Below are 14,664 nucleotides of genomic sequence, written 5' to 3' on the forward strand. Positions count from 1 at the left end.
TATATATATATATATATATATATATATATATATATATATATATATATATAGTTGCTACACACATGCCTCTTGTCATTGGCTCACTTAATGATCTGCTAACTTCTAGTAGTGCATTACTGCTCTTCAGTTGATTACTGATGGGTTTAATTGTAGGAGTAGACTTTCGTATGAAAACATTTGTCAAAATACTTCATTTAAAGGCTAAAACTATACATGTTTAGGAAATATTAAATAGCTATAAATGTGTATGGGGCCATACAGAGTCTAAAATACTGATCTGGAGACCCCCTGTGCTAGGAAGTTGCCCATCACTCTATTTCTTTCACTTTTAATTCCAATTAAAATAAGACATTTCCTAATGGGTTATTTACGCATTTGATACTTACATAGTGACCGAGGGGACGGCCTTTTTCATGTTCCCCCTGGCCGGGCTCGTGTTGGACATGATGTGGGAATCTGATGCAAGTTATTCGGTATTAAACAGTACAACTAAGTGCACCATGAAGCGTTCCTTGTTCCCATGGAGACGATTAACACCCGCCCCTTGAAACGCTAACTAGACAGGCAACAACCGCCTTCCTTACGATGATTGGCTGCGCCCTCTGGCGGTTGGAGTTACTGCCGCTTTTATCATTTCCGCCATCCATACTGGCTGGCACTTTTCATCCGGGCATTTGGTGCTGCCCCGCGATGTGACCCGTCAATACGGCAATCATGGCGGAGGTAAGGAGGAAACTCAAATAAACATTCCCCCGTGCACTGTACACGTCTCGCTTTATCACCGCTATTGTATTCCGTACTGCGGCTCCGGTCCATTCGCTGCTTTATGGCCTGGTTTCCCCACCAGCACCATAACTTGTTGCTTCCGTCATCTCCCGCTCAATCCTTGGTCTCTTAAACTTCCCCGGGAGCCGGAGCTAAGCTGTGTGTGCAGCGGAGTCGTATGGTCCTACATTGTCCTATGACTCCTATGCTGCTCCGGTCCTGAGCGGGAAACCCCTGCCTGACCCTGGTCAGCTGTAGTCCCCAGTAAGAACATTAGTAATACTCAGAAACCTAGTAATAGCTGTACCAGTATTAATAATAGGAATAGCTGTACCAGTATTAATAATAGTAATAGCTGTACCAGTATTAATAATAGTAATAGCTGTACCAGTATTAATAATAGTAATAGCTGTACCAGTATTAATAATAGGAATAGCTGTACCAGTATTAATAATAGTAATAGCTGTACCAGTATTAATAATAGTAATAGCTGTACCAGTATTAATAATAGTAATAGCTGTACCAGTATTAATAATAGTAATAGCTGTACCAGTATTAATAATAGTAATAGCTGTACCAGTATTAATAATAGGAATAGCTGTACCAGTATTAATAATAGTAATAGCTGTACCAGTATTAATAATAGTAATAGCTGTACCAGTATTAATAATAGTAATTACTGTACCAGTATTAATAATAGTAATAGCTGTACCAGTATTAATAATAGTAATAGCTGTACCAGTATTAATAATAGTAATTACTGTACCAGTATTAATAATAGTAATAGCTGTACCAGTATTAATAATAGTAATAGCTGTACCAGTATTAATAATAGTAATAGCTGTACCAGTATTAATAATAGTAATAGCTGTACCAGTATTAATAATAGTAATAGCTGTACCAGTATTAATAATAGTAATAGCTGTACCAGTATTAATAATAGTAATAGCTGTACCAGTATTAATAATAGTAATAGCTGTACCAGTATTAATAATAGGAATAGCTGTACCAGTATTAATAATAGGAATAGCTGTACCAGTATTAATAATAGGAATAGCTGTACCAGTATTAATAATAGGAATAGCTATAATAAGATATTAGTGCTAGCTCAGTAATAGCTGTACCAGTATTAATAATAGTAATAGCTGTACCAGTATTAATAATAGTAATAGCTGTACCAGTATTAATAATAGTAATAGCTGTACCAGTATTAATAATAGTAATAGCTGTACCAGTATTAATGATAGGAATAGCTGTACCAGTATTAATAATAGTAATAGCTGTACCAGTATTAATAATAGTAATAGCTGTACCAGTATTAATAATAGGAATAGCTGTACCAGTATTAATAATAGGAATAGCTGTACCAGTATTAATAATAGGAATAGCTGTACCAGTATTAATAATAGTAATAGCTGTACCAGTATTAATAATAGTAATAGCTGTACCAGTATTAATAATAGGAATAGCTGTACCAGTATTAATAATAGGAATAGCTGTACCAGTATTAATAATAGGAATAGCTGTACCAGTATTAATAACAGTAATAGCTGTACCAGTATTAATAATAGTAATAGCTGTACCAGTATTAATAATAGGAATAGCTGTACCAGTATTAATAATAGTAATAGCTATAATAAGATATTAGTGCTAGCTCAGTAATAGCTGTACCAGTATTAATAATAGTAATAGCTGTACCAGTATTAATAATAGTAATAGCTGTACCAGTATTAATAATAGTAATAGCTGTACCAGTATTAATAACAGTAATAGCTGTACCAGTATTAATAATAGGAATAGCTGTACCAGTATTAATAATAGGAATAGCTGTACCAGTATTAATAATAGGAATAGCTGTACCAGTATTAATAATAGGAATAGCTGTACCAGTATTAATAATAGGAATAGCTATAATAAGATATTAGTGCTAGCTCAGTAATAGCTGTACCAGTATTAATAATAGTAATAGCTGTACCAGTATTAATAATAGGAATAGCTGTACCAGTATTAATAATAGGAATAGCTGTACCAGTATTAATAATAGGAATAGCTGTACCAGTATTAATAATAGGAATAGCTGTACCAGTATTAATAATAGGAATAGCTGTATCAGTATTAATAATAGGAATAGCTGTACCAGTATTAATAATAGTAATAGCTGTACCAGTATTAATAATAGTAATAGCTGTACCAGTATTAATAATAGTAATAGCTGTACCAGTATTAATAATAGGAATAGCTGTACCAGTATTAATAATAGGAATAGCTGTACCAGTATTAATAATAGGAATAGCTGTACCAGTATTAATAATAGGAATAGCTGTACCAGTATTAATAATAGGAATAGCTGTACCAGTATTAACAATAGGAATAGCTGTACCAGTATTAACAATAGAAATAGCTGTACCAGTATTAACAATAGAAATAGCTGTACCAGTATTAACAATAGTAATAGCTGTACCAGTATTAACAATAGTAATAGCTGTACCAGTATTAACAATAGTAATAGCTGTACCAGTATTAACAATAGTAATAGCTGTACCAGTATTAACAATAGTAATAGCTGTACCAGTATTAACAATAGTAATAGCTGTACCAGTATTAACAATAGTAATAGCTGTACCAGTATTAACAATAGTAATAGCTATAATAAGATATTAGTGCTAGCTCAGTAATAGCTGTACCAGTATTAATAATAGTAATAGCTATAATAAGATATTAGTGCTAGGTCAGTAATAGCTGTACCAGTATTAATACTAGTAATAGCTATAATAAGATATTAGTGCTAGCTCAGTAATAACGGTACCAGTATTAATAATAGTAATGACTATAATAAGATATAATTAGTGCTAGCTCAGTAATAGTTGTACCAGTATTAATAATAGTAATAGCTGTACCAGTATTAATAATAGTAATAGCTGTACCAGTATTAATAATAGTAATAGCTGTACCAGTATTAATAATAGTAATAGCTGTACCAGTATTAATAATAGTAATAGCTGTACCAGTATTAATAATAGTAATAGCTGTACCAGTATTAATAATAGTAATAGCTGTACCAGTATTAATAATAGTAATGACTATAATAAGATATTAGTGCTAGCTCAGTAATAGCTGTACCAGTATTAATAGTAGTAATAGCTGTACCAGTATTAATAGTAGTAATAGCTGTACCAGTATTAATAATAGTAATAGCTGTACCAGTATTAATAATAGTAATGACTATAATAAGATATTAGTGCTAGCTCAGTAATAGCTGTACCAGTATTAATAGTAGTAATAGCTGTACCAGTATTAATAATAGTAATGGCTATAATAAGATATTAGTGCTAGCTTAGTAATAGCTGTACCAGTATTAATAATAGTAATGGCTATAATAAGATATAAGTGCTAGCTCAGTGATAGCTGTACCAGTATTAATAATAGTAATGGCTATAATAAGATATTAGTGCTAGCTCAGTAATAGCTGTACCAGTATTAATAATAGTAATGACTATAATAAGATATTAGTGCTAGCTCAGTAATAGCTGTACCAGTATTAATAATAGTAATGTACCAGTATTAATAATAGTAATGGCTATAATAAGATATTAGTGCTAGCGCAGTAATAGGTGTACCAGTATTATTAATAATAGCTATAATAAGATATCAATGCTAGCTCAGTAATAGGTGTACCAGTATTATTAATAATAGTAATAGCTATAATAAGATATTAATGCTAGCTCACTAATATCTGTACCAGTATTAATAATAGTAATAGCTATAATAAGATATTAGTGCTAGCTCAGTAATAGCTGTACCTGTATTAATAATAGTAATGGCTATAATAAGATATTAGTGCTAGCTCAGTAATAACGGTACCATTATTAATAATAGTAATGACTATAATAAGATATTAGTACTAGCTCAATAATAGTTGTACCAGTATTAATAATAGTATTGCCTATAATAAGATATTAGTGCTAGCTCAGTAATAGCTGTACCAGTATTAATAATAGTAACGGCTATAATAAGATATAAGTGCTAGCTCAGTAATAGCTGTACCAGTATTAATAATAGTAATAGCTATAATAAGATATTAGTGCTAGCTCAGTAATAGTTGTACCAGTATTAATAATAGTAATAGCTATAATAAGATATTAGTGCTAGCTCAGTAATAGTTGTACCAGTATTAATAATAATGACTATAATAAGATATTAGTGCTAGCTCAGTAATAGCTGTACCAGTATTAATAATAGTATTGCCTTTAATAAGATATTGGTGCTAGTTCAGTAATAGCTGTACCAGTATTAATAATAGTAATAACTATAATAAGATATTAGTGCTAGCTCAGTAATAGTTGTACCAGTATTAATAATAGTAATAGCTATAACAAGATATTAGTGCTAGCTCAGTAATAGCTGTACCAGTATTAATAATAGTAATGCCTATAATAAGATATTAGTGCTAGCTCAGTTATAGCTGTACCAGTATTCATAATAGATATGGCTATAATAAGATATTAGTGCTAGCTCAGTAATGGCTGTACCAGTATTAATAATAGTAATAGTTAAACAGCAAATATGGTGAGGGAAAATATACTGGGTTTATAAATCAGAATATTTGGGCTTTATCAATAGTTGCTTATATTAGCTGGCCCTTATAGGGACACTGAACCCAAATTTTTTTATTTCGTTATTAAGATAGAGCATGACATTTTAAGCAACTTTCTAATTTACTCCTATTATCAAATTTACTTCATTCTCTTGGTATCTTTATTTGAATTTCAACAATCTAAGTTTAGATGCCAGCCCATTTTTGGTGAACAACCTGGGTTGTCCTTGCTGATTGGTGGATAAATTCATCCACCAATAAAAAAGTGCTATCCAGAGTTCTGAACCCAAAAAAAGCTTAGATTCCTTCTTTTTCAGATAAAGATAGTAAGAGAACGAAGAAAAAATGGTAATAGGAGTGAATAAGAAAGTTGCTTAAAATTGCATGCTCTATCTGAATCCTGAAAGAAAAAATTTGCGTTCAGTGTCCCTTTAAATTCAAGCGTTAGAGCAGTTATATACAAGTTTATGTACAAAAAATGCAAAAGAGTTTGCAAAATAAAGAAAAAGACTGTCTGTCTTTAGACAGATACCAAGTAAACCCAGAATCTAAATATTATAAGAAAAAAGTATGAATTAAATTTATCTCATAGAAAAAAAAGAGACCACTTATACTAAATAACTTTATTGGAGATAAAAAGTAGTCCGGCTGGACTAGTACGCGCACACACACACACTTTAAAACTTGCTTGAACTCAGTGATTGATTCATATCGTATGAAAATTGCACATAAAGTCAGAGATATATACTAATATTGTGACCATTCAGCCGTAATATTGAATACACCTATTATAAGGTATTGTCTGCTGTTCCATCAGCAAATTTGTGAAAGAGAACAATAAAGCAGTCAAGTTATATACTTTGCTTAGCTACTATTTCTGTGGCAAATGGAATAAAAGTAGCAGAAAAAATGTATCCTCTAATGAGATTCTGTTGCATCCATCTATTTATTATAGCTCAGTCATGCTTGTGTTGGTAACAAAATGATATTGTTTGTTAGTTTGAAACAATTTGTATCTCCATAAATAAAGGGATTTCCTTATTACGATGTCCCAGTTATCACAATACAACCGTTATTTATATTAAGATATTTATATACAAGAAATGGTTAATGCTTGTCTATAAGAAATATATTCCCAAAAGTTGGAAAAAAGCTAAATTAGAACAATGGTTTATTTGCTGCTTTGAGAGTCACAACCTGCAAATTAAATAAACCTCATATACGGTATGGTGAAGGTTGACTCTTACAGATTATAAAGTACCATGTACCCTGAAACATATCATAGCATATGTTTAATATCAGTATTATCATCCAATACTAACATAAGGCAATATAAATAATAGCATACATCAAGCAAATTCAGTTTAAGGGCGCAATACTAGGCTGCAAAATAAGGCTCTTCTATAACGGAGGCTAATGTTTAAATTTAACTAGCTGATTTCTGAGCAACGTTGAGCTGAGCTAAGAAAGTCTCTTCTATAGCGGAGACTGCAATTATTGTTATGCTGACACTGGCATTTTATCTCTGAACAATTATTGATATTGACTGAGTAAGCGTCTAAAAAGAAAGAGGTTCTATATGACCTCGTGAGGGTGCCCCTGACGCGCGTTTCACATAACGCTTCGGAGAGGTACGTGCCGGCCGAACTGAGCAGGTAATACCCGTATGTTGACCCCCCCTTTGTGGGGATTGGATCATTACGGGCTTATTCCAGGTTGATGATTGGTTATAGTCACTTATACAGATCTCTATCTAAACCAACCAGAGGGGGTTTGGACTCACAACGTTATATGCTTAACCAAAAGAAAATTCCATGTTATTGCTTGAAGAATGAACATGCAGATAAGCAGAATATTTAGAGGCAATCGAATTATGAAGTGTGTTCATTATTCTTGGCAAAATTAGAGATTTATAATAACATTATGAATACTGTATCCACATAATGATTTTTTACAAGTAAATATAGTAATAAAAAATAACGTGTTTAAAGAGAGAGTGCATATTACTATAATGTGTGGTGTTTCTGAGTGAAAGCATTTTTATATTAGGTAATAACAAATAATTATTATCAATTCATAATACAATAGTGAAGACGTTCATGATAGAAATATAGTGACAAAATGCCATAATACATTTGCATTGACTAATGCAGAATAACATAAATAAAAAAGAAAAAATGGAAAAGGTGTAAAAATAACTTTTTTAAAGGAACAGTACATATTACTATACTGTGATCTAAAAGAAATGAAAACTTTTGAAGCAAATATTAACAATGTCAGTGTATGTGAAATAAGTGATAATAGTGATATGTGTTAGCAATATAAATACCATTGCTAGAAAGAAAGAAACATTATTGATATGCTATTTGAGTGGATATCATGTATTCATAAATACACATAATTATTATATTCATTGAGTCCAGAAGGATATACCGTATCTAGTAGGCGTATCCAGCGGCATTTTGCCCTGAGTAGTGAATTCTCAAGATTGCCTCCTCTGATTCCCAGGGAGATCTTCTGTATCACAGAGAATTTAAGTTGATTATATTGACTTTGATGTTTGAGTAAAAAATGTTTGCCTTTTTGTAGATCCTTTTTCTGCATTTTTTATATTATATTATATTATTTTTGTGTTCCAAAATCCTCACCCTTTTCCTCTCTGCTCGTCATGCCTACATAGGCTTTCTCACATTCACAGTAGATTACATAAATTACTGCTGAGGACCTTCATGTAAAATGATGTTGTAATTTATGGATTATACCATATTTGTCTTTAATTTCCTTTGTTTTTTTTAACCAAGGGATAAATCGAATAGGTACCACATGGGTACATTCCAAGGTCTGTATCACTTTTCTTCTGAACATGTACGTAGTGACTCTGTACTAATTGGTCTTTGAGATTTCTAGGTTTTTTATAACCAATTTTGATTCTATCCCCTATTATATCTTTAAGATCAGGATCACTTTTAAGAATATGCCAAGTGTCATTTAATATCTCTACTACTTGATGCATTTGAGGGTTATAAGTAGTTATTAACCGTAGGATGTTAGTGGAGGTCTCTTTATCTTTAGCATGGAGCAGTGTTTGTCTCTGTTTTTAGTGCTCTGAATTTTGCTTTTTTTTTACTGATCTTTTGCTGTAGCCTCTTTGTAACAGTCTTATCAAAAGTTTACTTTCATTTTCAAAGATTGATACATTTGAACAATTTCTTCTAAGACGTAAAAACTCTCCATATGGTATAGCTTTCAGTGTACTTCCTGGATGTGCACTCATCTTATGTAATAGTGTGTTAGTAGATGTTTCTTTTCTAAAGACTTTGGTTTTAATGGAACCATCCATATTTTTAGTGATTGTCAGATAAAGGAAATTAATTTCTTGTAATTCAGCTTGGTATGTTAATTTGATGTTAAGCTGGTTTTTATTTAGTTTAGATAAAAATGTATCAAAAAGTTCATGTGTACCCTCCCAGATGAACAACACATCATCAATGTACCTTAATCATAAAGGTACATTGTTTGTAAATTCTTCCATGCCATATTTTGTTCCCAGAATCCTAAAAATAGGTTCTCATACGTGGGGGCACAAGAAGTGCCCATTGCAGTGCCTTGTGTCTGTAGAAAGAAGCAATCTTTTAAATGTAAATATATTGTGAGTAAGTACATATCTCAGAAGTGAAACAATAAACTCATTATGTTCTTTATTCTCATACTCATTTGTGGATAAGAAATATCTTATTGCTAGTTGTATGCCATCATCATGTCTGATGCTGGTGTACAAGGATTCCACGTCTGCAGTAACCATGTATTTTGGCTAAGATGTAAATTTTGCAAGATCTGTAGAACTTGCATTGTGTCAAGAATATAAGAGGGCATAGTGGTCAGATATTCCTTCAGCCTTTGATCAACATATTTACTTGCTGCTTCAGTTAAGTTGTTACTGGACACTATTGGTCTTCCCGGTGTGTGTGTTTTTTTGTTTTTGTTTTTTCAAAGTTTTTCTTTATTCTAAAAAATTAGTACAGAAATAAACAAACTGTACAGTTTACAATATGTTCAATGTCACACAATAAGGGGATGTTTACATTTGAAATGGTCATAACTATGTTAAAAATGATCCCTATACTTATTGTCAACATGTATTAAATAAAAACGATGATTATTTGACTTATTGCTCAACATAGTACCGTTCTTCACAATGTGTCAGTAAGTCTCTTTAACCAAGGCCTCAAAATCTTGTGTAAATAGGTATATGCTACTTATTCTTATACCCGTGGACTGTTGTGTCCGTTGTGATTTATCGAATTACAGTACTCCTCCCATATGAAATTTATAGCCAAGAAATAATCCAGTCTCTTTGTGATAGTGTATTTGTAACTTTCCATTGCCAATGTATTATTAACCAAAGTACGCCATTCTGAGACTGAAGGGACCTCTACTGATTTCCATTTCCTAAGGATAAGTCTTCTAGCACAGTTAAGTAATAAGATCAGTAACTTTTGTCTTAGTTTACATTTAATTTTGGGAAAGTTATTGAATAAAAATATGGTTGGTTCTAAGGGTAGTTCAATGCTAGTTACTTGTTTAATGGCCAGGTGAATTTCACTCCAGTGTTGGCTAATGTAGGGGCATGTCCACCATATGTGTTGATAGTCCCCCTCTCCCCTACATGTCCTCCAACATTTATTGTCTCTATGACTATAGATAGCAGCTAGTTTGACTGGGGTATAATACCATCTGAGCAGTAATTTTAGGTTCGATTCCAATTGTGCTATGGATGACGTGTGTGCGCTCATGTTACTAAATATTCTAGTCCAGTGTCCAGAGGATATTGGAGTTCTTCCGACCATTTATTTGCATATGTCGGTAGTTCTCTAGAATGGTAATCAAGTATTAGTTTGTATATCAGAGAAAGTTAACTTTTTGAGTACATGTCGGATTTGCATATAGATTCAAAGGGGGATAAAGGTCTGTAGAATTGGGTGCGTTTAGCATGTGTTGTGAGATAATGAGTTAATTGAAAGTATCTGAACCATGGGATAAAATAAGTTCCAAAAGTTTCTTGCAACTCGGCTTTGGGTTTAAGAGATTTATTATCCATGGCCAGACTACATGGTATGACGTCTCGTAAGGTTGTCTTTTACATAATGATTAGGGGGAGACACTAGTGCTTCTGGGTTGTGTTTTAAAGGCGTCAAGGGGGACGGAATTTCGGAAATCTTCGGAAAACTATTAAGGCATTTATCCCAAGTTTTAAATGTTAACCTAGCTATTGCTAAAGGGTAGAAGGGTGCATTATCCTATGAATGTGTGGTATCCAGCAACTGGCTCCTAGTTGCAAATTTTGTGCCAAATCATGATCTAATTTTACCTATTCCTTATGTGTGCCATGTTTACACCAATCAATGATCCGAGTTAGAGTACTTGCTATAAAGTAGTAATAAAGATTCAGCATTCCCAACCCTCCCTGTAATTTAGGTAGGTATATAATTGTTTTAGCTATTCTAGGGCATTTGTTATTCCATAAATAAGTGTTTAACATGTTTTAAATCTTAATAAAGAAACATTTAGGCAACTCGATCGGGATAGTTTGGAATATATATAAAATATTTGGTAATATAGTCATTTTTATAGCGTGTAATCTGCCCATCCATGACAAAGTTTTATGGCGCCAGGATTGTAGCTCCTGTTGTATGTTGTTCAGTTGAGGGGTGTAATTGGCTGTGTACATTTGTTGCGGGTCATTTGTAATTTGAATACCCATGGTATTTCAAAGAGTTTTTCTGGTACCTATAGTGGTAAGTGGATTGTATGTAGTCAATTTCAGAGTCCGAGACTCCTACACTCATAAATTCCGATTTTGCGGCGTTAATCTTAAAGTTAGAAAGTCTACCATAAATCTGGAATTCAGTATGTATATAGTCCTTCTCTTGTATTGTTATGCCTGTTATTTTTTGATTATTTCTAATTTTAGCTGCCAAAGCTTCCATGGCCAGGGCAAATAATAATGGGGACAGAGGGCATCCTTGCCTTGTGCCATTGTGTATGGCAAAGGCCGGTGATAATGAATCATTTAACCTGATTTTTGCATTTGGGGTAGTATACAGGGACATTATCTTTGATATAAAGGTGTCTGGAAAACCGAATCTAACCAAAATTTGTTCAAGAAAGTTCCAATTTAAGCGATCAAAAGCTTTCTCCGCATCCATGGATGCGAAGATTGTAGAGATTTTTACTCATACGGCGTGATCTACCAGAGTTTGTATTTTGATGGTATTATCTCTGGCTTCTCTGTATGGGGTAAAGCCGACCTGATTGTAGTGTATCAACTGAGGGAGTAATTTATTCTTTCGGCTTGCTATTATTTTTGCATAGATTTTTGCGTCAGTATTCAGCAATGAGATAGGGCGGAAGTTTGGAGGTTTACCCGGTTTTGGTAGAACTATAATGTGCGCCATCAACATAGAGGATGGGAAGTGGTTGGTAGAAGATATACCATTGAATAGATTATGTAGGATTGGGGCGAATATCTGATAGTACTTGGCAGAGAAACCATCTGGGCCCGGACTTTTGCCTGGTGACAGTTCTTTTATAGCTGACGAGATTTCATTTGTGGTTATTGGGGATTCTAGTGTTTCTCTTTGTTCTGGGGACAGTGAAGGGAGAGTACATGATTCTAGATATTTTTGAATGGAACCTTTAGAATGTGATTCAGTTTCTGAGGTCTTGTCTGGCAAGTTATAAAGAGAGGAATAATATTCATAGAACTGGTCAAGGATGACTGGGGTTGTATAAACTGAAGTGTTCTGAGGAGTTTTAAGTTCATGAATAAACTATTTTAATCTTACTCTTCTAAGAGCCCTGGCCAGCATTTTCCCTGCTTTATTGCTTTCATGGTAAAATTTTTGTTTTAATTTCACGTATGTTTTCTGGTGTTCTAGAGCTAGGAACGTGTATAATTGATCTCTAATATTACCTATTTCATTTAAGATGGTAGCGTTTTTGGGGTCTTTTTTTGTGTAAATACTCAAAGTGTGCTAGTTTGGAAGTTAATTTTGAGTAATTCTGCCTAGAGGTGTTTTGGAGATGAGCTTTATATTTTATAAATTCTCCTCTAAGGGTACATTTATGAGCTTCCCAAACCACAAATGGGTCCTCCACTGAATTATTATTAAATTGAAAGTAGGGCTGCAACTAACGATTATTTTCATAATCGATTTAATCGGACGATTATTTTTTCGATTAATCGACTAATCGGATAAAAAAAGAATAAATAATAGTTTCCTATATTTTAAATAAAATACACATACTGAGTGTTACAAATATAAACTTCAGACTAAAACTTTATATAAACACAACTGTTTGTTAAATTTTTAAAGTAGCAGAACACATTTTTATAATTAAGCAAAACAAAACCACAAACAGTTTGAAAAGAGGTAGGACTAGAAAGAGGTAGGACTAGAAAGAGGTAGAACATTCTGCTATTCGTTCTTTCAGAAACTTTGCATTTAAATGCATAAAAATGTCAACATGTCCACATGCTCCTGGCTGAGGCTGGCTCTATTTTTATGCAGTTATATTGCCTGCAGCAGAGAAGAGGCGCTCACATGGTGTTGAGGTGCCTGAGATGCATAATTAGTTTTGCCAATTTTACCAAAGTGAGATATTTATCTTTGTTAGCTCTTCACCAATTCTAAGTGTTTTTCACCTTGGCAAGGGGATTCGCAACAAAGTAAGCCTAGACTTCGTTCTAACATAAAAATATCTTGAATATCTATATGCAATGTTAAATAATCAGCTATAAATTTAGGGAAAATGATCTAGTCTACTCTAAACATAAGAGATACTTATAGAAGTTTAATCTGGTACATATTATCACAATTTATTAAAAATATAAAAAAAACAAAAAAAACAACTTTATCAGTAACAGGACAAACCCTTACACATTTATCTATACAGCACATATAATCAGCAATAGCAAGTGATCCGCTAATAATTGTGCAAACAGATAATAGTGCACATCAATTCAAATAACTCCTATCAATCTACGGCTAGGTGTATATAACAAGCTCAGCACTATATCATGCAAAGCATAGTCCCAAATCACCTGATTTAATATAAACAATCCAAATAATGACTCCTATTATTTCTGGGTTGCACATAAACCAGGAGTAGTTGTAAATTTATACTGTCCTGAAAAAGTGAAAAGTAAATGTCTGTAGACGTCCTTTATGCTAAGGGAATAACCATAAAACACAATACCATGTGCAGGAGTTCATTGTAGTGAAACAGCTGGTGCCATACACAGACCAACTTATTGTAAACTAATTGATTATGAGATTCGTTGACAACTATTTTCATAATCGATTATAACTATTAGTTGTTGCAGCTCTAATTGAAAGTATTCTGCCAGTACTTTAGAGATGTGATCTATGAAGGCCTGATGAGACAGTAATGAGTAGTCAAGTTTCCAGTGGAAAGGGTTAGTAGGGTTGTTAGGCCATGCTATCTGCACTGTAACAGCCAAATGGTCGGACCAGGATGTGGAGTAATAGTGGAGTTTGTTATTAATGAGAGTCCTTATTGGTTTGTTAACAAATAGTCTATTCTACTGTAAGATTGTGACGAGTGAGAATAGAAAGTATAGTCTTTCGTAGCAGGATGCGTAAATCGCCATATATCGTACATGTTATAATCTCTCAACGCTTTCCATAAATATGTCAATGTGCGTTTCGGAATTCTTGGTTGAGGGTTGGAAGTGTCTACAGAAGGGTGGAAGGGGAAGTTAAAGTCTCCTCCAAGAAAGATTGGGCCTTTGGAAATGTCCAATAGCTTCCGGAACATTGATTTAAAAAACGGCATGTGTTGTACATTAGGGGCATAAATATTTATTAATGTGATTGGTCTACCGTACATTAATCCTGCTATTCCTAGAAATATGCCTTCGCCATCTTTAGCTATGTGTAGGACAGTAAATGGGACATGCTTGCGCAGTAAGATACTAACTCTGCAGTGTTTATTTGGCGCTGTGTTATGGAAGTGTTGAGTGTAGTGTTTACCAAAATATTTGGGGATATATGATTTTTTTAAATGTGTTTCCTGCAAAAAGAGAATGTGTCTGCTTTTTTTCTTATATAAATCTGACAGTGCTTTTGATCTTTTACATGGAGAGAGGAAACCCTTAACATTTTGAGTTAGTATGGAAAGAGGAAATGTTGTTTGCTTAGTAGCCATGGATATCTAATACAGTCATAGATCTTAAACATATAGAATATGCATATTTCGGGTAACAGTACAATAATGGATCA

The 14,664-nt window shown here is 33.2% G+C and overlaps 1 protein-coding gene across 1 annotated transcript in view; it reads left to right on the forward strand.

Annotated features, from left to right (window-relative positions):
* The first annotated feature begins 659 nt into the window (after positions 1-659).
* Positions 660-14,664, forward strand: part of MIER1 (MIER1 transcriptional regulator) — a 670,836-nt gene continuing 656,831 nt past the window's right edge. Inside the window, exon 1 of the mRNA XM_053693693.1 lies at positions 660-723. Coding sequence (XP_053549668.1) covers positions 715-723 — 9 coding nt within the window. The 5' untranslated portion in view covers positions 660-714. The remainder of the gene's footprint in view (positions 724-14,664) is intronic.

Source organism: Bombina bombina, chromosome 10 (assembly GCF_027579735.1).
Source record: "Bombina bombina isolate aBomBom1 chromosome 10, aBomBom1.pri, whole genome shotgun sequence".
Lineage (NCBI taxonomy): Eukaryota > Metazoa > Chordata > Amphibia > Anura > Bombinatoridae > Bombina > Bombina bombina.